We start from the raw sequence: 20,730 nt of genomic DNA, 5'->3' as shown, positions 1-20,730 counted from the left end.
CTATGTATTGGGGGGATTTGGGGAGAAAAAGCAGAAAAAAGAATAAAAAATAAAAATAAATAAAAGATGCCTAGGCATACTCGCAAGTTCAAAATAGTAGGATATGCCTTGCAGGGAGAGAAAAAGAAAATCTGTTTTCATATTATTAGGCAAATACATATCAGCAATTCCACTTGATAAAGCGAGATGGATGGATGGATGGATGGATGTCCTCCTTGAACCAGGTGAGGGCAGAACACTTAGTGAAAGGGGCCCCTGGGTGGGTGGGAAACCAGGAGGAAGGGAGCACCCGATACCATGCAGTGCCAATCAATCAGTCCACCCTCCAACAGAGACCAGACATGCCATGACCCAGCCACAGGGTGTTCAGGAACAGCCATCAACAGTGACTGCTCTCACTGCCTGGGATTATTGGAGGGTCTCAATTTAGCCCATGGACAAAATCTTTGACCAACAAATTCAAACTGTCACTCAATGTAACTCATAAAAGATCTTAAGGAAAATCTTGTTTTTTATTTATATATATGGACTCCTGTTTACCTATTAGAGCGATGATTACACAATTAACATTCTTACTCTTGTAAGGGTTTCTTCTATACATTGGAACGGCTTAAGAAAAAGCATTGTCTAATTTTGATTTTATTTGACACTTTCAAAAGAGACAGAGGGAAGAGAGAGAGAGAGAAAGTGTGACAAATTCCCTGACTCTGGGGCCCAGAGTTAGGTACAAAACCAGGTACAAAACCAGACTTCTCTGATTCAAGGTTCCTCCATATTGTTGGAAAGTTTCAATGCCTAGGGAAGATGAGGGAAGCCATTACACCCACCCTACAGAAAGAATTCCACAATTAATCTATCACAGTGCTCTAGCTAAAGCATATGCTTAAAACTACAGAGGGTTTCAACTTAAAATCTAAATTTTAAAACTGAAGCATTTCAGCAACAAATAAGCTCAGAGAGCTCATCTCAGAAGTGAAATTAAACAACTATTGCTCCGATGTCTGAAAAGTCAAGTCGTTGCTCTCGGCTTCACCCCTCTTTCGGCTCAGGCAGACACATAAGGTGGTGGCGGCTCCTTGGCAGCGCCATTCACCGCGGCATCGTCATACGGGGGTAACAGCACCTGAGAAGAAAAAGAGACGACACGGGTTAGTCTTTAAAGGAGCACATACTTTTCCTGAGCTTTTAACTTTAACTGAACTTTTTTGCAATTAAACGTTTTCCATAACCTGTATCAAATTTCAACTTTCCAGCAATGGACAGATTTTGGTGAGAGACTTTTTGAATCCTGAAAGAACCAAATGAGAAGAGACTTTTGGCCCTTTTTCAGTCTTCTGAACCCTGTCCATATGTGCCTGGAGGGCCAGGGGGCTGTGTCTCTAGGATTAGGAAGGAGGCAGTGGTGGCTCTGAAGAGGAAAAAAGGCCCTGGGTGACATGAACATGTACACACACAAACAGGGTAGGCACCTGAGGAACCGCTCATGGTGAGATCCGGGCAGCAGAGTGGAAAACACAAGGGCTTTGTGGCAAGCTGGATTCAGCCTGGCTCAGCCACATTTTATCAACGTAGCCTTGGTAAGTTACTTCACCTCAATTTCCACATCTTGAGAATGGATTCCTGAGATTCAGAGATCTATAAAATACCCAACACACTGCTTGATACACACCTGCAGTGGCAGATGTTACCTGTAAAGGGCTGGAGAGGAACAGACAAGCACACACACCAAGCGGACTGAGCATCTCTCTGCTCACATTTCCAGCACAGAAACAACTGCTGGTGATTGTTCATGAACTGTCAGTGTTAGAAAACGCTGGCTGATTTTGGCTTTCTTGGAGTAGAAAACAAAACACGGGGAATATCAACTCAGTACGATTAGCCTTTATTCAGTCAACCAACAGTTATTATGCACCTACTATGTGACAGGCATTGTGGGGACAAGATAATTAAAAGACAGTTCCTGCCCTTAGAAATTCAGAGATGAGATAAACTAAAACCTTATCCACCTCAAGTGCTTTGTGGAAAGAGAAAGAATATTCACACACAAAACAGAACAAAACAAAACACACTTTGTCACTTTTTCTATTATGGACATCACTTAAAGGGGTAAATGTTTATCAATTTCATGAATTTCCATTTATCTATCCTTTTGGTTCCTAGAGGCATGACACTAAAATTTTAAGTTTCTGTTTTAAGACAGAACCCCAACCACACACACACAGCCCTCTCTAGCTCAACACACTTCACTGCTTACTTTTCTCTTCTTCTGGTCTTGGAGCTCTTGTGGGGCTGAAGCGTTGTCTTACTTAACCCCAGAGTTGGGCCTAGGGCCTACTCAATGGCAAGGACTCAAATGATGGTGGTAGAATAAATGATGGAGGTATCATTTAGGCTGGCCCTTGGGGCACCTGTATGGTTCCCTAGGTGGGGAACTGGAGCCTGGCATTCTAGGCAGAGGGCATCTGTACTGGTTTGGGTCCAATCAGAAGACAGAAGCTACCCAGGAATTTGAACACAAAAAGTTTAATAAAGAATAATTAACAGGGGTTTGGAAGAATGGAGAATTAGCTAAGAGGGGAAAAAAAGAGAGCTCTAATGGATATTAGTGCTGAGTGAGGGTACTCAAGGAAGCAACCAACAATGGAAAGGTGTCCCCTCCCCAAGGCTGGGAATCAGATATTGTTGGAGATGGGATGGGTAAAACCCACTGGATGGCACAGAAGTTTCTGGGGTGAACCAGGCCAGAGCTGGTCCACAGTCAGGCTGGGGCGTAAAGAACCACCTGCTGGGATGCTGGGATGCTGCTGCAGAGATGCTGTCCACCTGCTGCTGGAAACTGTTCATGGGGAGGTGCCACTTGCCCTGGCAACTGCCTGAGAGCAGGCTGTGTGCTGGGGAGGCCATCACGAGGAGGAAGTGCTGCCGCCACTGTCCTGCTCTCCCCCCACGGGGCGTTGCCTATAGGACCCAGACACCCTGCAGGCACACAAAGGAACCAGGAAAAGAAAACCCCTTCTTCCTCCAGTGCCCTCTATGGACAAGGCTTAAAAGTGGGGTGGCTGGTAAAGGAGAAATATTCACAAGGCCCAGCTCCAAACAGGCTAAAAGGGGGCCTGTGGAGCTGCAAGGCGGTGAGTGGATAACTGGCACAGCTCCACACCAGCGATGTCAACGGGCCCAAGAATTGTTCTCATCTGCCTCATGGCCTCTGTTCCCGAAAGTGGTGGTGATATTGCACCTATGACCTAAGTACTTCATGCATCAGGTATTACCCAAGGGACAGAGTCGGGCAAATGTTTGTGTTGCTGGTGCTGAAAGGGACAGGAGGACCCATTAAACACTCCGTGCAGGACGCCAATCCAAGGCCAGGACGCATTCCCAGTGTCTTCCCCACAAAAGGAAACCCTCTGCTCTCACGTTCGACAAACCAGCAACTACTGAGCACCTAGTATATAGAGGGGGCTCGGCATTGGCAACACACACCGAACACACCTTGCGTCTGTTAAAGGAGATCAGTCCAGCAGAGGCAGAGACAGGTGAAGCAGGTAAACTGAGCATGATCAGTGCGTGGGTGTAGACAAGACGTTACAGAAGAACAGACAGGGAGAACTAATTTAGGCTGGAGGGGATAAGGAAGGCCTCTCAGGAGGATAAGTAGGATGGGGCATAGAGCAAAGAGGATGGCACTGCAGGTGGACAGATAAGAGCCCAGGCAAACGGAGGGAAGCCTGAAAGCAGAGCTCTCCCTGGGAAGCAAGGGATTGGCGATGGTGAAGGTGTACGTCGGGGAGGATGCTGCGGAGATGCAACTGGAAAGACAGGCAGGGTCAGAGCACGGAGAGAGGCTTGTGTACCACCTCAGGGAGCTTCGTCTAGGAGCTAGCTGCAGCATCACCACTAGGAATCCTAAAAGTCTCAGCTGGAGCTGAGGAAAAAAACGTCTTCTCTACAACACAGCCACAGCTCTCCTCCGAGCCTGTGTGCTTGACTAAGGACTGAGCCTCCAGTACAAGTGTGTGCATTAGATACAATAACTTATAAACAATGGGAGCAGCTGTGATGAGCACCAGAAATATTAAATTTTGCATGACTGAGCTTCAGCATTATGTTCCACAACCTCATTAAACAATTAACTGATTCATATCTATCATTATCCTTGGAGAAATTGTCCTAAAATGCAGTGGAGCTACTTAAAAGGGGGTGAAATCAGCCATTATATCCAACTTATTTTTTCTCTGGAGGAAAATGCAACACTCAAACTCTCTCCAAGATGTTCACTGACGATTAAACACAAAGTTTTCTTTAAAAAGAAAAAAAGTGGGGCCGGCCCCATGGCCGAGTGGTTAAGTTCATGCGCTCCGCTTTGGGGGTCCAGGGTTTCGCTGGTTCGGATCCTGGACGCAGACATGGCACCGCTCATCAGGCCACATTGAGGCAGTGTCCCACATGCCACAACTAGAAGGACCCACAACTAAGATATACAACTATGTACCGGGGGGCTTTGGGGAGAGGAAGAAGAAGAAAGAAAAGATTGGCAACGGATGTTAGCTCAGGTGCCAATCTTAAAAAAAAAAAGGAAAAAAGTGCTGCACATTTGCCTTTTGTGTCCAAAACTTATTTTCACGTTAAGTTTGGCAATTTGTCACTATTTCTTGCTATTTATTTTCAAACTTGTTTTAAAGTTTCACTTCACATCAATATTTTACCACTCTCATGGCTTTTTCTCTCAAATGCTCTATTGACTTGGACGCTTTCCCCAAAGTCCAGATGCCTGGGAAGTCTCCTTGCACCAAGGTTTCTGACACTCACTCGTCTTCACTTCCCCGTTACCACAGACGAAATGCTGACTGTGGAATCTTCTTCACACAGCACTTCACGCTCCTGGACTACTTTCAAGGAAAAGTTGTCCAAATGGAATTGGTTTTAAATTCTGAAGAGACAGCATCATCTTTTTTATCTAAATGATGTTAACATTATTGATGATTTCAAGGGAGGGCTGGTGGAGTAGGGGCTGCAATGCTGTTTCTATTACATACAGTCTGTAAATGCTGACTAAAAAAACTTGCCATTGTCCTTTTCTACTAAGACCAATGATGTACTTGAAAATCTGAGAAAATAACTGTAGGGTCAATTAAGATAGAGTATGCCAATTAAGATGCCATACAACAAAATTGGTGGAAACTTAATTATTTTGACATTTTTAGAAGTTGGCATTTAGTTAAACCCAGTCTTTTACTTTAAAAAATGTAATCACTCACAATGAATGACCAAAAAATAATCTCTGAGGACTAAGAATATAGGTCATGTCCTACTTCAATCTAAAGTCACAGCCTGGTAAACAGTAGCTACTCAATGAATAGATGGACACAAATGTTACAAATCTCCACCACAGACCACTTTGCTTCCAACAACATTCAATACAACCAAATTCTAATCCAAGTACAATCCCTGGAAGTTTGCCTTCATGGGATCTCAACTGCAGAGTGATTAAATGATGGTGTAAGTCTCTCTCACACAGATGGAAAAGTCCCTCTTACCAATGACCCCAGAGGCATCTGTTCATTAGGAAGAGTAGCATCTATCTATAAATAGCGTCTCTTCAATTGGGAGTCGTCCTGCTAGGTGACAGTGTGCTGGTGGGAAAGAAGCTCATTATACATTTCAATTCAACTCAACAAATATTCAGAGTGTTACCAGGGGAACCTTCATTCTTGTTAGCTACATCAACATAAAGAACAGTTGGAGGGAGATATAAATTAACATTTAGGTTGCAAAATGTAAGATCCAGGAATAGATATGATTCCAAGTGGCCATAAACCCATAAGTCATTAAAATTTGAGAAACTAATTCATTCCATCAAACATTAAGAAATGATAAAATGCTCAAGAGGAAAGAACTATTTATTGGTAAAAATAGGAAATGTTCAGGTACTATGCTTAGAGTTGGACTTTTACTGTAATATTAGAGTTAAGCCATGGAAGGCTTATTTAGAATTCTACAGTTGCCAGGATTACATTCCCAAAAGTATCATATATAAGTTACATAAATATCTTCAGACAGTCACAAAATTACATGCCAAATTTTGTGTTTGTGCATTTATTTTCCTGGGAAGAATGTTCAGAGCTTTCATCAGATCCTCAAAGAACCATCCCTGGAGATTTGGGGGTCCAGGACTGGGGTTGGGGGACAGCACAAGGCACAAGGTAAACTGCACCAGAAGCCTGTGTGCTGGCCCCCACATCCTAATAAGAGTAAGGTAAGTTAAAAGGAAAGCAGGGCCCAGGACGACGACTGTGTGGCACCTCATCCAGCCTGAAGCAGGAGGAGCAGAAGCTCAGGAAAGAAAGGGAACTGACAGATTATCTCATACAGTCAAACATTTGGAAAATAATAGTAAAAGGTAACTGACAGATCCCACAGCCACATAGAAAGGATCGGGATGAGGTAAAAGGTAAAAATCTTGGCAGCTGAAAACACAAGGCAAACATTTGCTCAGGAAAAATAAAAATTGTACAAGAAAGGGAATACATATGACAGAGCTCTGCACTGAACAATACTCACATACTCACATAGTCAAAGTAAATGTTAACTGGCGACGTAACCCAAAAATTTGGTATGACCATATGAGGAGGATGAAGGCAGGGGAGATATCTCAAACTGGCCAGTGAAAAATTAGTAATGTAGACATATTTTAACACAGGGAGGCAAATACTAGAAGACAACAAGAGAGGTGACAATGTTTGCTGCTGGGTGAAGAGTGGAGGATGGGCAAGAGAATGGGAGAGGACAAGAAATAAATTTTTCAATACCATGATTTTTAGCTATGCACATGTAATAATGTGTTAAAAATAAAAGTAATATTTTAAAAATAAAAGAATAATCACAGTGGTGTGAAGGAAAGAGGAAGCCAGTCATCAAGGGGCAACTTCCCCACAAAACTTGGAAAAATAAAGAACATACCACCATAAACAGAAACTTCTTTCTCTTTTTGTGTTTTTGGTTCCTTTGGGGGGGGGTCACAGGTGGCAAGCAAGGGGCACAATTTTCATGAAAGCTCCTGGGAGGAACAACTGTTGACGGACTTCAGTAACAGCCCCTCGAAGCTGCCTCACAAATAAGATGGACTTGGCAGGATGAAGTTGATACTCCACTCCCTCCTCTGGCTTCAAGAAAATACCAGAATGCAAGCAGCTGAGACCGATGCTGTTGTAGGGATAATCCTGAATCTGTTCTTATTTATTCAAAGGAAAAAAATTCAAACCATTGGCAAACTGAAGTTTTAAATATTACCCCATAAGTCACAAGTAACTGTCACATAGCAGAGTGGAGTGACATCACAGTTGAGAAATGCTACAGTAATAAACAGCAGAACCCTTGAAGGCTTTTAAGTACAAAGATGACAAAATCAGATTTATGTTTTAGATCAATCTGGCAGCAACAGCAAGGAAAAAATGAAGAGAAGGGAGAATTCAAGACTAAAGGCTAAAAGACTAATTATAACAAGTTTTTTTTTTTTTTTGAGGAAGATTAGCCCTGAGCTAACTACTGCCAGTCCTCCTCTTTTGCTGAGGAAGACTGGCCTTGAGCTAACGTCTGTGCCCATCTTCCTCTACTCTATATGTGCGACGCCTGCCACAGCATGGCGTGCCAAGTGGTGCCATGTCTGCACCTGGGATCCAAACTGGCAAACCCCGGGCCGCCAAGAAGTGGAATGTGCAAACTTAACCACTGCGCCACCGGGATGGCTCCTAATTATAACAAGTTTTAAAGATGACTCCTAAGTTACTGGCTTAGGTGACTAAGTGGACATTGCTACCATCCATTAGAATCTAAGAAAAGATGCAGATGTGGAAGCAATGGCATGAGCTCTGCATGTGTTCTCTCTGTGGAGATGACCAGTGGACGGTTGGGGCCATGGGCATGGAGCTGATCTGGTTCACATAATCTAAGCTATTTCCTGCAACTGAGATAAAAAAAGAGCAAGATGAATAACTTTTATAAATACCGTTCATGCATTTCATCAACAATTGTTGGTCATACTGTGTGCCAGGCACTAACTGACACTTACAAGATTTGAGCCAGCAGACAGCTTACCTGCTAGTGGAGGGGTCTGCTAAATAGAATTTATCTTCTAGGCGAAGTGCAGAGCTTCTCAACCAGAGTCCATTCACAACAGTGTGCCATACAAATACTGTAATTTTCTATGTGTGCTCCTATGTCAAGAAGACTGGGGTACGCTGAGGCAGTGGCTGAGAGCATGGACTGTGGAGTTGACTATCTGGGTCCATCGCTTCCCAACTGTGAGGCCTTGGGCCAGTCACTTACCTCTTTAAGTCTCACTTTTCTCATCTGTAAATGGGGGCAATATTAGTGTCTATCTCACAAGGTTGGTGAAATAAGCCCAAGTAAATGTGCTTATTTAGCACAGTACATGGCATGCACTAAGGCTCAACAAATCTTCACTGTATTCCATATATTTGTGAAAGGAAGAGATGGCTTGCAACACTGGACATAATGCAAAATAAGACAACTGAATGTTAAGATGACCCAGAAATAAGGCAAAATGGAAATTTATTGGGTTGTGAAGTTTTTATTTCTATATATGGATGGATGGATGGATAGATACATACATAGATGGACAGATACACAGCGAGGGAAGAAGAGGGAGGAAGGTGTGTGTGCCTTTTTCCCGGTAGTAAACTGAAATAGGACTTTACGGAATGGATCTTTATATAAAAGACAGTGGGTAACACTGCATATGATAACTTTAGCTACTGTTTTTAAGACTTTAGTGACTATTTTGCAAGCGAATTACTCTTTTATTGATTTCCACTATAGCTTGTTAAATTTAAGCTTAATTTAGATCTGTTGGCAAAATAGTAAACACAGGAGAATTCAAACTTTCTCAGGAAAAAGAAATCCTTGACAAGATTGGGTGCTATTGTTTGCCATCCCACTTGTGAGAGGAGAAGGCTCAGCTCTGAGGTCTGTCCAGGCAGAAAGAGGGGGTTACAAATGCCTGGAATGGCTCAAAGAGTTGTCCTGCAAATGCCCAGAAAACTCAGCTTAAATTTCCACTAAGGTAGGGGTTTGTAAACTATGTGGGCCAAATCTGGCCTGCCACCTGTGTTTTGCATAGCCTGAGAGCTAAGAATGGTTTTTACATTTTTTTAATGATTTCAAAGAAAAATGTTTCATGATGTGTGAAAATCATATAAAATTCAAATTTCAGCGTCCATAAATAAAGTTTTATTGGAACACACACACTTACTCGTTTATGTATTGTCTACAGCTGCTTTCACACTACAACAGCAGGGCTGAAGAGTTATGACAGAGACCGTATGGCCTGCAAAGCCTCAGGCATTTACTATCTGGTTCTTTACAGAAAAAGTTTGCCTTCATCTGTATGAAGGAAAAGGATTACCATGTATTCTGGCCTTGAAAGAAATAATAATGTCACACATGAAAATACACAGCCTCAAAACAATCTCGTCATTTAGGGGCACTTAAGTCTTCTAAAGGGCCATTTAAATTAATCCCAAGCGGCTAAATATTTATTTTTCTCTTCACCATTTGTCACACCCCTAATAGTCTATAATGTATCTTGTTTAAAACAGGCAGCACTTACATTAAATGTTTGTTTTAAATTGGTCAAACCACATTTGCCTATTTAGATGTGAGCTTCCTTTGCTCAGGCTAAACAGGAAAGGGGACAGTTGAATCACGCATCTCCATGATTAACTGATTAATAAGCATTTGGATATTTGAGACAGGATCATCACAAAGAGAGTCAGGGCTTATCTCTAAGGCATCTAGAATAAGTGTTTCCAAACTTTTTTAATATCCCCACCTACAATATAAATAAGTAAACACACACACCCCCATATATTTTTGATTCTAAAGTATACATTTTTGAACATTTTAACATCTGAATTTAGGCTTGTAATTGACGAGCCTTATAATTGACAGCATCTTACAATAAGAGGTACCTAAAATAAGAGTGCAATTTACAACCGATGGCATCTTGTATTCAATGACTCCAACATACCAGGAGACAGGGAGAACACAAATTTGGAGGATTGTAGTGAGAAACTTTCCCCTTGCCTATAGTAAGGAATAATTTCCAAAGACAAATAAGATAGAAGGTGATTTTTATCCTCAATTCACTGCAAAACTACTATAAATTGTCCTCACTTTATAGTATAAGAGGAAGTTATCATCTCCCTTAATTCTCAGCAGAGAAACTACTCAAATTCTTTTATAGATTATTCTCATAATATAGAATCCATACCTCAAATCTTTCAAATTGGGTCAAAAAATTCTCACTGGTGAGAAGATGTCTGGGCAGAAAACATCAAAATAATATAGTAACCCAAATTGAAAGTTAAAATAGTTCTGACCACTTAAATATCTAATATTTAAATAAATATATCTGAAATAACTTTTTAAATAATATAGACATCTAACTATATCTAAATAAATATATCATAAAACCCTACCTTTTTATCTATAATAAAAATACCTAATTTAACTCTTGAGAAAATAGAAGGAATGAACTGTGAGCTATCACCATGGTAACGTTATCAAAGCATCCCAGCTGCTTCCTCGAGTCCCCCAACCTGCAGGTGCGACGCCACCTCCTGTGCACATCTCCTTTGTGATTCTACACCTTTGGTCTGGGGCTGCCAACCTGGCCCTGCTCAGCTGCTGATGAGGCACATGGGCTGGAAGGACTGCTCAGGACCTCAGATCTCAGATTCTCATTTCATCTATTCCTCCACCCCACATGCTTCCCTTCCTCCCTCCAATTAACGGAAAGGGAGAAACAGCTTCTGCTTTGATTTCCAGTATCCAACAAAGCAATTGCTTAATTTTCTATCACAATCTAATCTGCGTCTATAAAATTCATTTTTTCATAGCTGGAATCACGATATAAACTTCTATATTCTGCTTTTTAAAACATCGTAAAACTTTCTTCTGCTGTTACACTGCTTATAAAAATTTTTATGGCAATAAAGACATTTTATCAAGTGGATATACCCTTATTTAACCAAACCAGCCCCCAAATATTAGACAATGCATACTAATTATTAGATACTTTTGCTATTAAAAACAATGCTGCACAAACACCTTACACACTTTTTACCCCTTCCCTAAGATATATTCCGGAAACCTTTCTTAGAAGGTTAAAAAATAAAATTCAACGTCTCATCTGTCCCTCGAGTAAAACCAACATGGACTCTATTTTGGACACATGCGATAAACAAGCCAAGTTCTGTGTGTGTTTTAACGTAAAACACAATGAAAATAGAGGATGATTTTATCCTCAATTGACTGCAAAACGACTATCAACTGTTCTCACTTGCTATTATAGGAGGATTACAATTAAGCACTGATTGACATCCTCTTATCCAGGTTCATAATGAAAACTAGGTTTACTTGAATGCTCTTCCAGAACTTCTGGGTTTCAAATATCTGTGTGTTGATCTGACTGCTCCAAATGCCGTCTGGATGAAATAACTGGAAAGTTATATGGGTCAGAGATAATTTCTAGCAGACTAGGATATTTTAAAAAACACTATATTTTATTAATGGAAGGAAAGAAACATGAGCTGAGTTAATGTCACGCACTGTCAGCTTCAACTGTGGAACCTACATTAAAGTGGGGAAAAGCTTTCAGGAGGAAATCCCAGGGGCATCTTGTCCAACCTCACCCACAATACTTCTCTGTCAGAACTAACAGATACATTCTCCTGAAGCCCTGCGCACGTAGGAAGATCCCAGGAAAATATGTGGGGTTGAGTTACAGGAAGCAGGACTATTTAGCAGAAGCCCTGCTGACCTGCTATCACAAAGTTTACTTTTACCCTTTGCTTTTCTTCCACTTCTTTCTTCTAAGTCACCCTCCTATCCCTTCCACTGTGCTAAAAAGCAAAAATAAACCCAAAAAACCTCCCCCGAAAAGTCCCAACTACTTTAAAAGTTTGTGACTTTACTTGAGAAGAATTGTCTAAATGAATTGTTCTCCTGCTTCACTCCCCATCCTCGTCAAATCCATGCCAGGTCCTGTGGGGGAACACACAGTCCTGGCTGCAGTCTGAACAGAAGACGGTCTAGGGAGAAGCTGGTGGGTAAGAACAGACTGCAGCCAGGCCCCTGAAGACATACTCCCGCCTCCCGCCACTCACTAGCCGTGTGATCTTGGGAAGTTATCTACTTGGTGCCTCAATTCCTTCTTTTGTACACAGTGATTAGTAGAACCTACTTCAAGGACTTTGGAGATTAACTGAGTTCACAGATGTAAGCACCCAGCACCGAGCCTGGCAGATGGCAACCACCACATCACTGTTTGGGGAGAAACCTCTGCTACAAAAGCTACAGAGCAGGGACGTACGATAGATTCAGAGGGGGGGCGGAACATCACCGCAATGATTCAGCCCTCAGCTAAACGACACTTGTGGGAACAGTCGAAGGGATGCGAGTATCAAAAGGTGGTTGGACCAGTTAACTTCCAAGGTCTTGTACTGCTTCCAGGGAAATGATTTTACATTTTAAGTTACAGTCACATACAAGAGACATCCTGGAGAATCATCTCACTCCACATCCCCTCAATTATGCACTATCCTTTCCACCTCCTACAGCTCTCGCAAATCCTTCCCCTCTTTCTCATTCCCTCTACTACTGCCCTGGGTCAGACCGTCATCATCTTCATCATCACAGTAAGCTCGACTGTAGAAACGGTCTCCTAGCTGCTCTCCGTGCTTATCTGGGATTTTACCAAGTGGTTATCAACCTCTCACATTCCTCTTGGTCTTTTAAAATTAAAAAGAAAAAAAAACTTAGAGAGATCATACCAACTATTAAATAACAAGGGAAAGAGACACCCACAATTGAGATATTACAAATAAGATCTCCTTTTTGTATTCCAGTACTTAGTAGGCCAGAAGCCCAGACCCAAGAAATCACAGGCTAGAGTTTCAAATCCTCTAGAAGTCCTGTTCTAGAACCTTCTTACTCTCCCCACTCCCCACTGCCTCCTGGACCCTGGGGTTCATACAGGCAGATGACAGCAGTGAAAGGTTTGTTCGTTTGTGAGTTATGCTTTTTGTACATGAATCTGAGATGCCCAGGACTGAAAGAGATCTTAAGAGCCAGCGCAGTAACTAGCCATTAGACGAAGACTTCCTCACACCATTTCAGAAAGTCAGCTATGACTTTTCTGAAGAATCTGCAAGTTGATGACTATACAGTCATCTTGGTAACACCCTAGTTTCTCAGGTATGAAAGGACTTCTGAAGTCTAACTAAAGATCTCTCCTGCTGTCAATTTAGTTCATTCCCGCCCCTTTTCTCTCTCCACAGTGGGGGAAAAAATAAACAGAACCATGTTAACTAAGCAAGAACTTGTTTCTAACCATATTCAATCTATACCTAGGAAGTAAACCTGATTTTTAAAAGCAACAAGAGGGGGGAAAAACACGGAATTTCTTATGTACAATTTTTGAAAGTCATTGAAACCACTACTAAATTTGCCCCCACCCCCAACCCCTCTCAGTCAACCGAGAATTTGCTTTGTGGTTTTTGACAGCCCAAGGTCTGTCTTAATTAGTCTCAGGCCCCTCGGAGAGAAGCCACTGGGAAATGGCTGCCGGGGAGATCATCTGGCCTTCACCAGGTCACCGACCTCTCTCTCAACTGTGTTTTTCAAGAAGGCAGACTCAAAACGTGGCCCGACACAGCAAAATACTTTCTGAGGTCAGAACAGTAAGCCTGTATATAATGTTAACCAGGATTAGCACCTACAATACGACATGGCATAACAGACTCAGCGAAGTTTAAAACTTCCCTATTTATCCCTAGTTAGGAACTTTCCTACATTACCCAAGATGATGATTCTTTTATCTGGAATCAGATTTCAGACACTATTCTGGCGAAATATTAATCTTACTGCTTTAAAGTGCCCCAATTCCAAAGAAACAGGTTCCCTACTTTTGGATTTAACAAAATACTGGGTACTACCATCACTCAAGTCTTCACTGGTATTAGCAGAACAGACTGCATAGATTAAAACAGTTCTTTAACTCTCGATTTGCGTATATTTAAATGTCAAAGAAATCTTTTACTACAATCTGGATGTTTACTATTTTAATATATTTTCCTCTTAAAACAAAATTTTGATGGAGGTAGGGAAGAGAACGTGGTTTTAGGTAACAGGTATCCAGAATGTGATTTCTACAATATTCTCAAAGGAAGGCTGCATCTCCCTAGGGTGCCCACGGAGAGCTGCAGTGACTCAAAGGGACACCTCAGGATAGTTTCAAGGAAAACACAGCAACAACTAGGAGATACCACACTAACTATGACTCTTAGGTTGTCTGGACCTGACCACTTAACGAAATGAAAAGTTAGGTATTTCTTTTGGCCTAAGGGCACCAGAAAGAAAAATACCAAGACCCTAAGGCATTACAAACTAACCGATGTTTGCGGCCCCTCTGACTCAGGCTTTTCTTTCAACTGGGAAACTGGAGGAGAGATTAACCCACAGATAAACTCCAATATCTAATAACTCTTATCTAGGTTCCCAGAGTAGTATTTGGGAAAGTATATATCTGGCTAATAATAGGTGTACTGTTTTAGAGAAGAAAAAAACCACATTTATTTCTACCAACAAGAGCCCCAGTATCTTTCCACAGAGGTCACCCTGAGACTATTCAGCCTGAGAGAAAAGCCATCTGGCCTAATATCTGATGGGAAGTGAAAGACACAACATGTTATTATGTCTGTGTGGATTCCCAATAAAGAAATGAACAAAAGGGACGCATACCTTACTATACACTATGAGGATCTTATAACTATGGAGACCAGGGAAAATGAAAACTAGAGAACTAGATCATTCCAACCCCCCAATTTAGGGGCTCAGAGCGAGGCTCCCATATATTTGTGGTTTTTTTTAAGTTAGAACTAACATCAACTCCTTTAGTTCTAGTCAAAACAATCTTCAAACATGCAGAGCCCTGCTTAAAAGACAAAAAAAAAGTCTGTTCTCCAACCCTAGAAATCCAAATTATGGTCTTTACCAAAAGGAAGCAGGGGGGCCGGCCTGGTAGTTGGTGGTTAAGGTCACGCTCTCCACTTCGGTGACCCAGGGTTCACAGGTTCAGACCCCAGATGCAGATGTGGCACCACTCATCAAGCCATGCTGTGGCAGCATCCCACATAAAATACAGGAAGGTTGGAATAGATATTAGCTCAGCGACAATCTTCCTCAAGGAAAAAGAGCAAGATTGGCAACAGATGTTAGCTCAGTGCCAATCTTCCTCACCAGAAAAAAAAAAAAAAAAAAGGAAGCAGTGCTCCTTGGAGAAATGGCTGATCCCAGGTCTGGGACAAGAAATGGACAAGATGAGTCTAGAACAGCTTGTCAACCAGACAGCAAGGAAACTATCAAAGGCTACCAGGATTGTGTCAAGAGACTTGGGCACCAACTTAAAGAGGCTCAAAGTGGCCAAAGACAGCACAATTTTAGCATTAATAAGGATATTAACCATGATTTTTAGAGAAAGATTTTCTTTCTCTCCTTAGAAAGTTTCGAAATAGGTATTGAATAACAGGTAAATTTTATTTAGGCTTACTGATATTTAAAATTTATCAAAATAGTTGTACTTTTCAACTGGACATCTTCAGCTCTTCTAACAGTAAACTTCTTTTCATTAGTTATTTATTACTTAAAAAAAAAAACCTCACTGGTCATCAATAGATAATGATGGACCAACTCATCATTTAGAAAACTGATCAATAAAGAGAACAAAACCAAGTATATTTATCCATGTCACAGGCACCACTGGGTAACCAAACTGTATATAAGGGAAAGTTTTTTTATAGAAATATTCCAGCTAATAAATGAAGAACAAATGATGGAATGTCATCATCTTGCAACTCCTAATGAATCAATGATATCAATGGTTGCTGCTATCCCAGATAGAATCAATCAGATATTATCTGCCTCCTGATGAAAGAACAAATTATCAACTATAAAATAATCTTGCAAAAAAAAAAAAAAAGCAAGTAGACCGAAACACACAGGATTGAGAAACAAAGGAAATGCAAGACAACCAGAACATGAGTGATAAAATGGCAGCATTAAGCCCTCATATATCAATAATCACCCTAAATCTAAATGGATTGAATTCTCCAATAAAAAGACACAGAGTGGTGAGATGTATTAAAGAACAAGACCCAACACTATGCTGTCTCAGGAAACACATCTCAGCTCCAACGACAAATACAGGTTCAGAGTAAAGGGATGGAAAATGATACTCCAAGCTAATGGCAAACAACGGAAAGCGGGTGTTTCAATCTTATAGCAAACAAAGCAGACTTCAAGATAAGACAGGTAAAGAGAGACAAAGAGGGGCAGTATATAACGATCAAAGGGACACTCGACCAAGAAGACATAGCACATAAGTATCTATCTATCACCCAACACAGTATATATATATATATATATATATATATATATATATATATATATATAGTGTATACATATATATATAAGCATATATCTATCACCCAACACAGGAGCACCAAAGTATATAAAGCAGCTACTAACAAACTTAAAAAGAGATATTAATAGTAGAACAGTAATTGCAGGGGAACTCAACGCTCCACTCACATCAATGGATAGATCATACAGACAGAAAGTCAACAAGGAAACACTGGAATTAAATGAAAAGCTAGACCAGTTGGACTTAAGAGAGACATATAGAACACTCCATTCAAAAACAGAATACATATTCTTCTCAAGTGTGCATGGAACATTCTCAAGGACAGATCATATGTTGGGAAACAAGGCAAGCCTCAATAAATTTAAGATTGAAATAATGACAAGCATCTTTTCTGATCACAATGCTATCAAGCTAGAAATCAAGTACAAGAGAAAAGCTGAGAAAGGGAAAAGACATAGAGACTAAACAACATGCTATTGAACAACCAAAGGATCACTGAAGAAATTAAAGGAGAAATCAAGAAAATATCTGGAGACAAATGAAAATGAAAACATACCATACCAACTCATGAGGGATGCAGCAAAAGCAGTACTAAGAGGGAAATTCACTGCAATACAGGCTCACCTTAACAGACAAGAAAAATCCCAAATAAGCAATCTCAAACTACACCTAACTAAATTAGAAAAAGAAGAACAAAAAAAGCCCAAAGTCAGCAGAAGGAGAGAAATAATAATAAAAATCAGAGTAGAAATAAACACAACTGCAACAAAAAAGGCAGTAGAAAGGATCAATGAAACAAAGAGCTGGTTCTTGGAGAAGATCAACAAAATTGACAAACCCTTAGCTAGACTTACAGAGAGAAAAAAGAGAGAAAGCTCAGATAAATAAAATTAGAAATGAAAGAAGAGAAATTACAATGGATACCACAGAAATACAGATTATTAGAGAATACTACAAAAAGCCATACGCCAACAAAATGGACAATCTAGAAGAAACGGATAAATTCTTAGACTGTTATAACCTCCCAAAACCGAATCAAGAAGAATAGATAATCTGAATAGACTAATCACAAGTAAAGAGACTGAAACAGTAATCAAAGCATCCCCAAAAAGAAAAGCCCAGAACCAGACAGCTTCCCTGGAGATTTCTACCAAACTTTCAAAGAGGATTTAATACCTATCTTTCTCAAGCTATTCCAAAAAATTAGGGAAGATGGAAAGCTTCCTAACACATTCTACGAGGCTAACATCACTCTGATACCAAAGCCTGACAAGGACAACACGAAAAAGGAAAACAACAGGCCAATATCACTGATGAACATAGATGAAAAAGCCTCAACAAAATATTGGCAAGCTGAATACAGCAATACACCAAAAAGATGATACATCACAATCAAGTGGGATTTATGCCAGGGATACAGGGATGGTTCAACATCTGCAAATCAATCAACGTGATACACAACATTAACAAAATGAGGAAGAAAAACCACATGACCATCTACATAGATGCAGAGACAGCATTTGACAAGCTCCAACATCCATTTATGATAAAAAAATCTCAATAAATGAGGGATAAAAGGAAATTACCTCAACATAATAAAGGCCATATATGACAAACACACAGCCAACATCATACTCAACGGGGAAAAACTGAATGCCATCCCTCTGAGAACAGGAACAAGACAAGGATGCCTACTATCACCACTCTTATTCAATACAGTATTGAGGGTTTTGGCCAGAGCAATTAGGCAAGAGAAAGGAATAAAAGGAATCCAAATAGGAAATGAAGAAGTGAAACTCTCACTGTTTACAAACGACATGATCTTATATATAGAAAACCCTAAAGAATCCATTGGAAAACTATTAGAAATAATCAACAATTACAGTAAAATTGCAAGGTACAAAATCAACTTACAAAAATCAGTTTGCATTTCTATACTCCAATAACGAACTTACAGAAAGAGAACTCAATACAATCCCATTTACAATCGCAACAAAAAGAGTAAAATATGTAGGAATAAATTTAACCAAGGAGGTGAAGGACTTATACAATGAAAACTATAAGACATTATTGAAAGAAATAGATGACGACATAAAGAGATGGAAAGAAATTCCATGCACATAGATCGGAAGAATAAACATAGTTAAAATGTTCACACTACCCAAAGCAATGCAGAGTTCAATACAATCCCAATCAGAATCCCAATGACACTCTTCACGGAAACAGAACAAAGAATCCTAAAATTCATATGGAGCAAACAAAGACCCCAAATTGCTAAAGCAATCATGAGAAAAAAAAAACAAAGCTTGAGGCATCACAATTCCTGACTTCAAAATGTACTATGGGGAACCGGCCCCATGGCTGAGTGGTTAAGTTTGTGCACTCCACTTTGGTGGCCCAGGGTTTCACCGGTTCGGATCCTGGGCATGGACATGGCACCGCTCATCAGGCCACGCTGAGACGGCGTCTCACATGCCACAACCAGAAAGACCCACAACTAAAATATACAACTATGTACTGGGGGGATTTGGGGAAGGAAAAAAAAAAAAGAAGATTGGCAACAGTGGTTAGCTCAGGTGCCAATCTTAAAAAAAAAAAATTGCTACAAAGCCATAGTAATTAAAACAGCATGGTACTGGTACAAAAACAAGCACACAGACCAACGGAACAGAACTGAAAGCCCAGAAATAAAACTGCACATCTATGGACAGCTAATATTTGACGAAGGTGCAAAGAACATACAATGGAGAAAAGACAGTCTCTTCAACAAATGGTGTGGGGAAATCTGGACGACCACTTGCAAAAGAATGAAAGTAGACCATTATCTCACGCCATACACAAAAATAAACTCAAAATGAATCAAAGACTTGAAGATAAGTTCTGAAGCCATAAAACTTCTGGAAGAAAATATAGGTAGTACACTCTGTGACATCAAACTGAAAAGAATCTTTTTGAATACCACGTCTTCTCAGACAAGGGGAACAACATAAAAAATAAAGAAGTGTGACTTCATCAGACTAAAGAGCTTCTGCACGGCAAAAGAAACTAGGATCAAAATAAAAAGACAACCTACCAATTGGGAGAAAATATTTTCAAATCATATATCTGACAAGGGGTTAATCTTCATAATATATAAGGAACTCACACAACTGAACAACAAAAAACCAAACAGTCCGATCAAAAAGTGGGCAGAGGATATGAAAAGACATTTCTCCAAAGAAGATACACAGATGGCCAATGAGCACATGAAAAGATGTTCAACATCACTGATCATTAGGGAAATGCAAATCAAAACTACACTAAGATACCATCTTACATCTGTTAACATGGCTATAATCACTAAGACTAAAATAACAAATGTTGGAGAGGGTGTGGAGAAAAGGGAACCCTCATACACTCCTGGTGGGAATGCAAACTGGTGCAGCCACTATGGAAAACAGTATAGAGATTCCCCAAAAAACTAAAAATAGCAATACCATACGACCCAGCTATCCCACTACTGGGTAACTATCCAAACAAATTGAAATCAACAATCCAAAGTGACCTGTGTACCCCACGTTCACTGCAGCAATACTCACAATAGCCAAGACATGGAAGCAATCCAAGTGTCCATCGACTGCGTACAGAAGATGTGGTGTATATATATATACAATGGAATACTACTCTGCCATAAAAAAGGCGAAATCATCCCATTTGCAACAACATGGATGGACCTGGAGGGTTTTATGTTAAGTGAAATAAGCCAGACTGGGAAAGACAAACACTATATGACATCACTCACACGTGGAAGATAAACAGACGGACAAAGAGAACAGTTCAGTGGTTATCAGGGGAAGGGGGCAGGGGGGGGGGCAAGGGGGGGTGAAGGCAGCACCTATATGGGGAAGGACAAGAAATAATGTACAACTGAAACTTCATAATGATGTAAACTATTATGAACTCAATAAAAAAAAGTGACCGAAAAAAATGAACATGGAAACATGAATATGGGAAGCCTCCAGATACAACTAATTTACGGGAAACACAGAGGACTATACTATAGGTATGCAATCAGAAACATCTAGTCTGTGGGACAAACTAGTCTCTTAACAAAAAATTATAGAGACCTAAAATACATATTGACCCAGAGATCTGCTTTCAAACAAACTGCTAGAAAAATTATGACATTTATGAGACAATGGGAAATCTGAGCATTTACTGGAAATTTTTCGATATTAAGGAGGTAT

The 20,730-nt window shown here is 40.4% G+C and overlaps 1 protein-coding gene across 2 annotated transcripts in view; it reads right to left on the bottom strand.

The window, feature by feature from the left end:
• Nucleotides 1-493: 493 nt before the first annotated feature.
• Nucleotides 494-20,730, bottom strand: part of LAPTM4B (lysosomal protein transmembrane 4 beta) — a 67,661-nt gene continuing 47,424 nt past the window's right edge. For both annotated transcript variants that reach the window (XM_070481381.1, XM_044743936.2), the window contains one exon: nucleotides 494-1,123. In XM_070481381.1, coding sequence (XP_070337482.1) covers nucleotides 1,046-1,123 — 78 coding nt within the window. In that variant the 3' untranslated portion in view covers nucleotides 494-1,045. The remainder of the gene's footprint in view (nucleotides 1,124-20,730) is intronic.

The sequence above is a fragment of the Equus asinus genome, chromosome 12, assembly GCF_041296235.1.
Source record: "Equus asinus isolate D_3611 breed Donkey chromosome 12, EquAss-T2T_v2, whole genome shotgun sequence".
Lineage (NCBI taxonomy): Eukaryota > Metazoa > Chordata > Mammalia > Perissodactyla > Equidae > Equus > Equus asinus.
The sequence above is the reverse complement of the archived record's forward strand: the minus strand, read 5'-3'. Positions and strand labels throughout refer to the sequence as shown.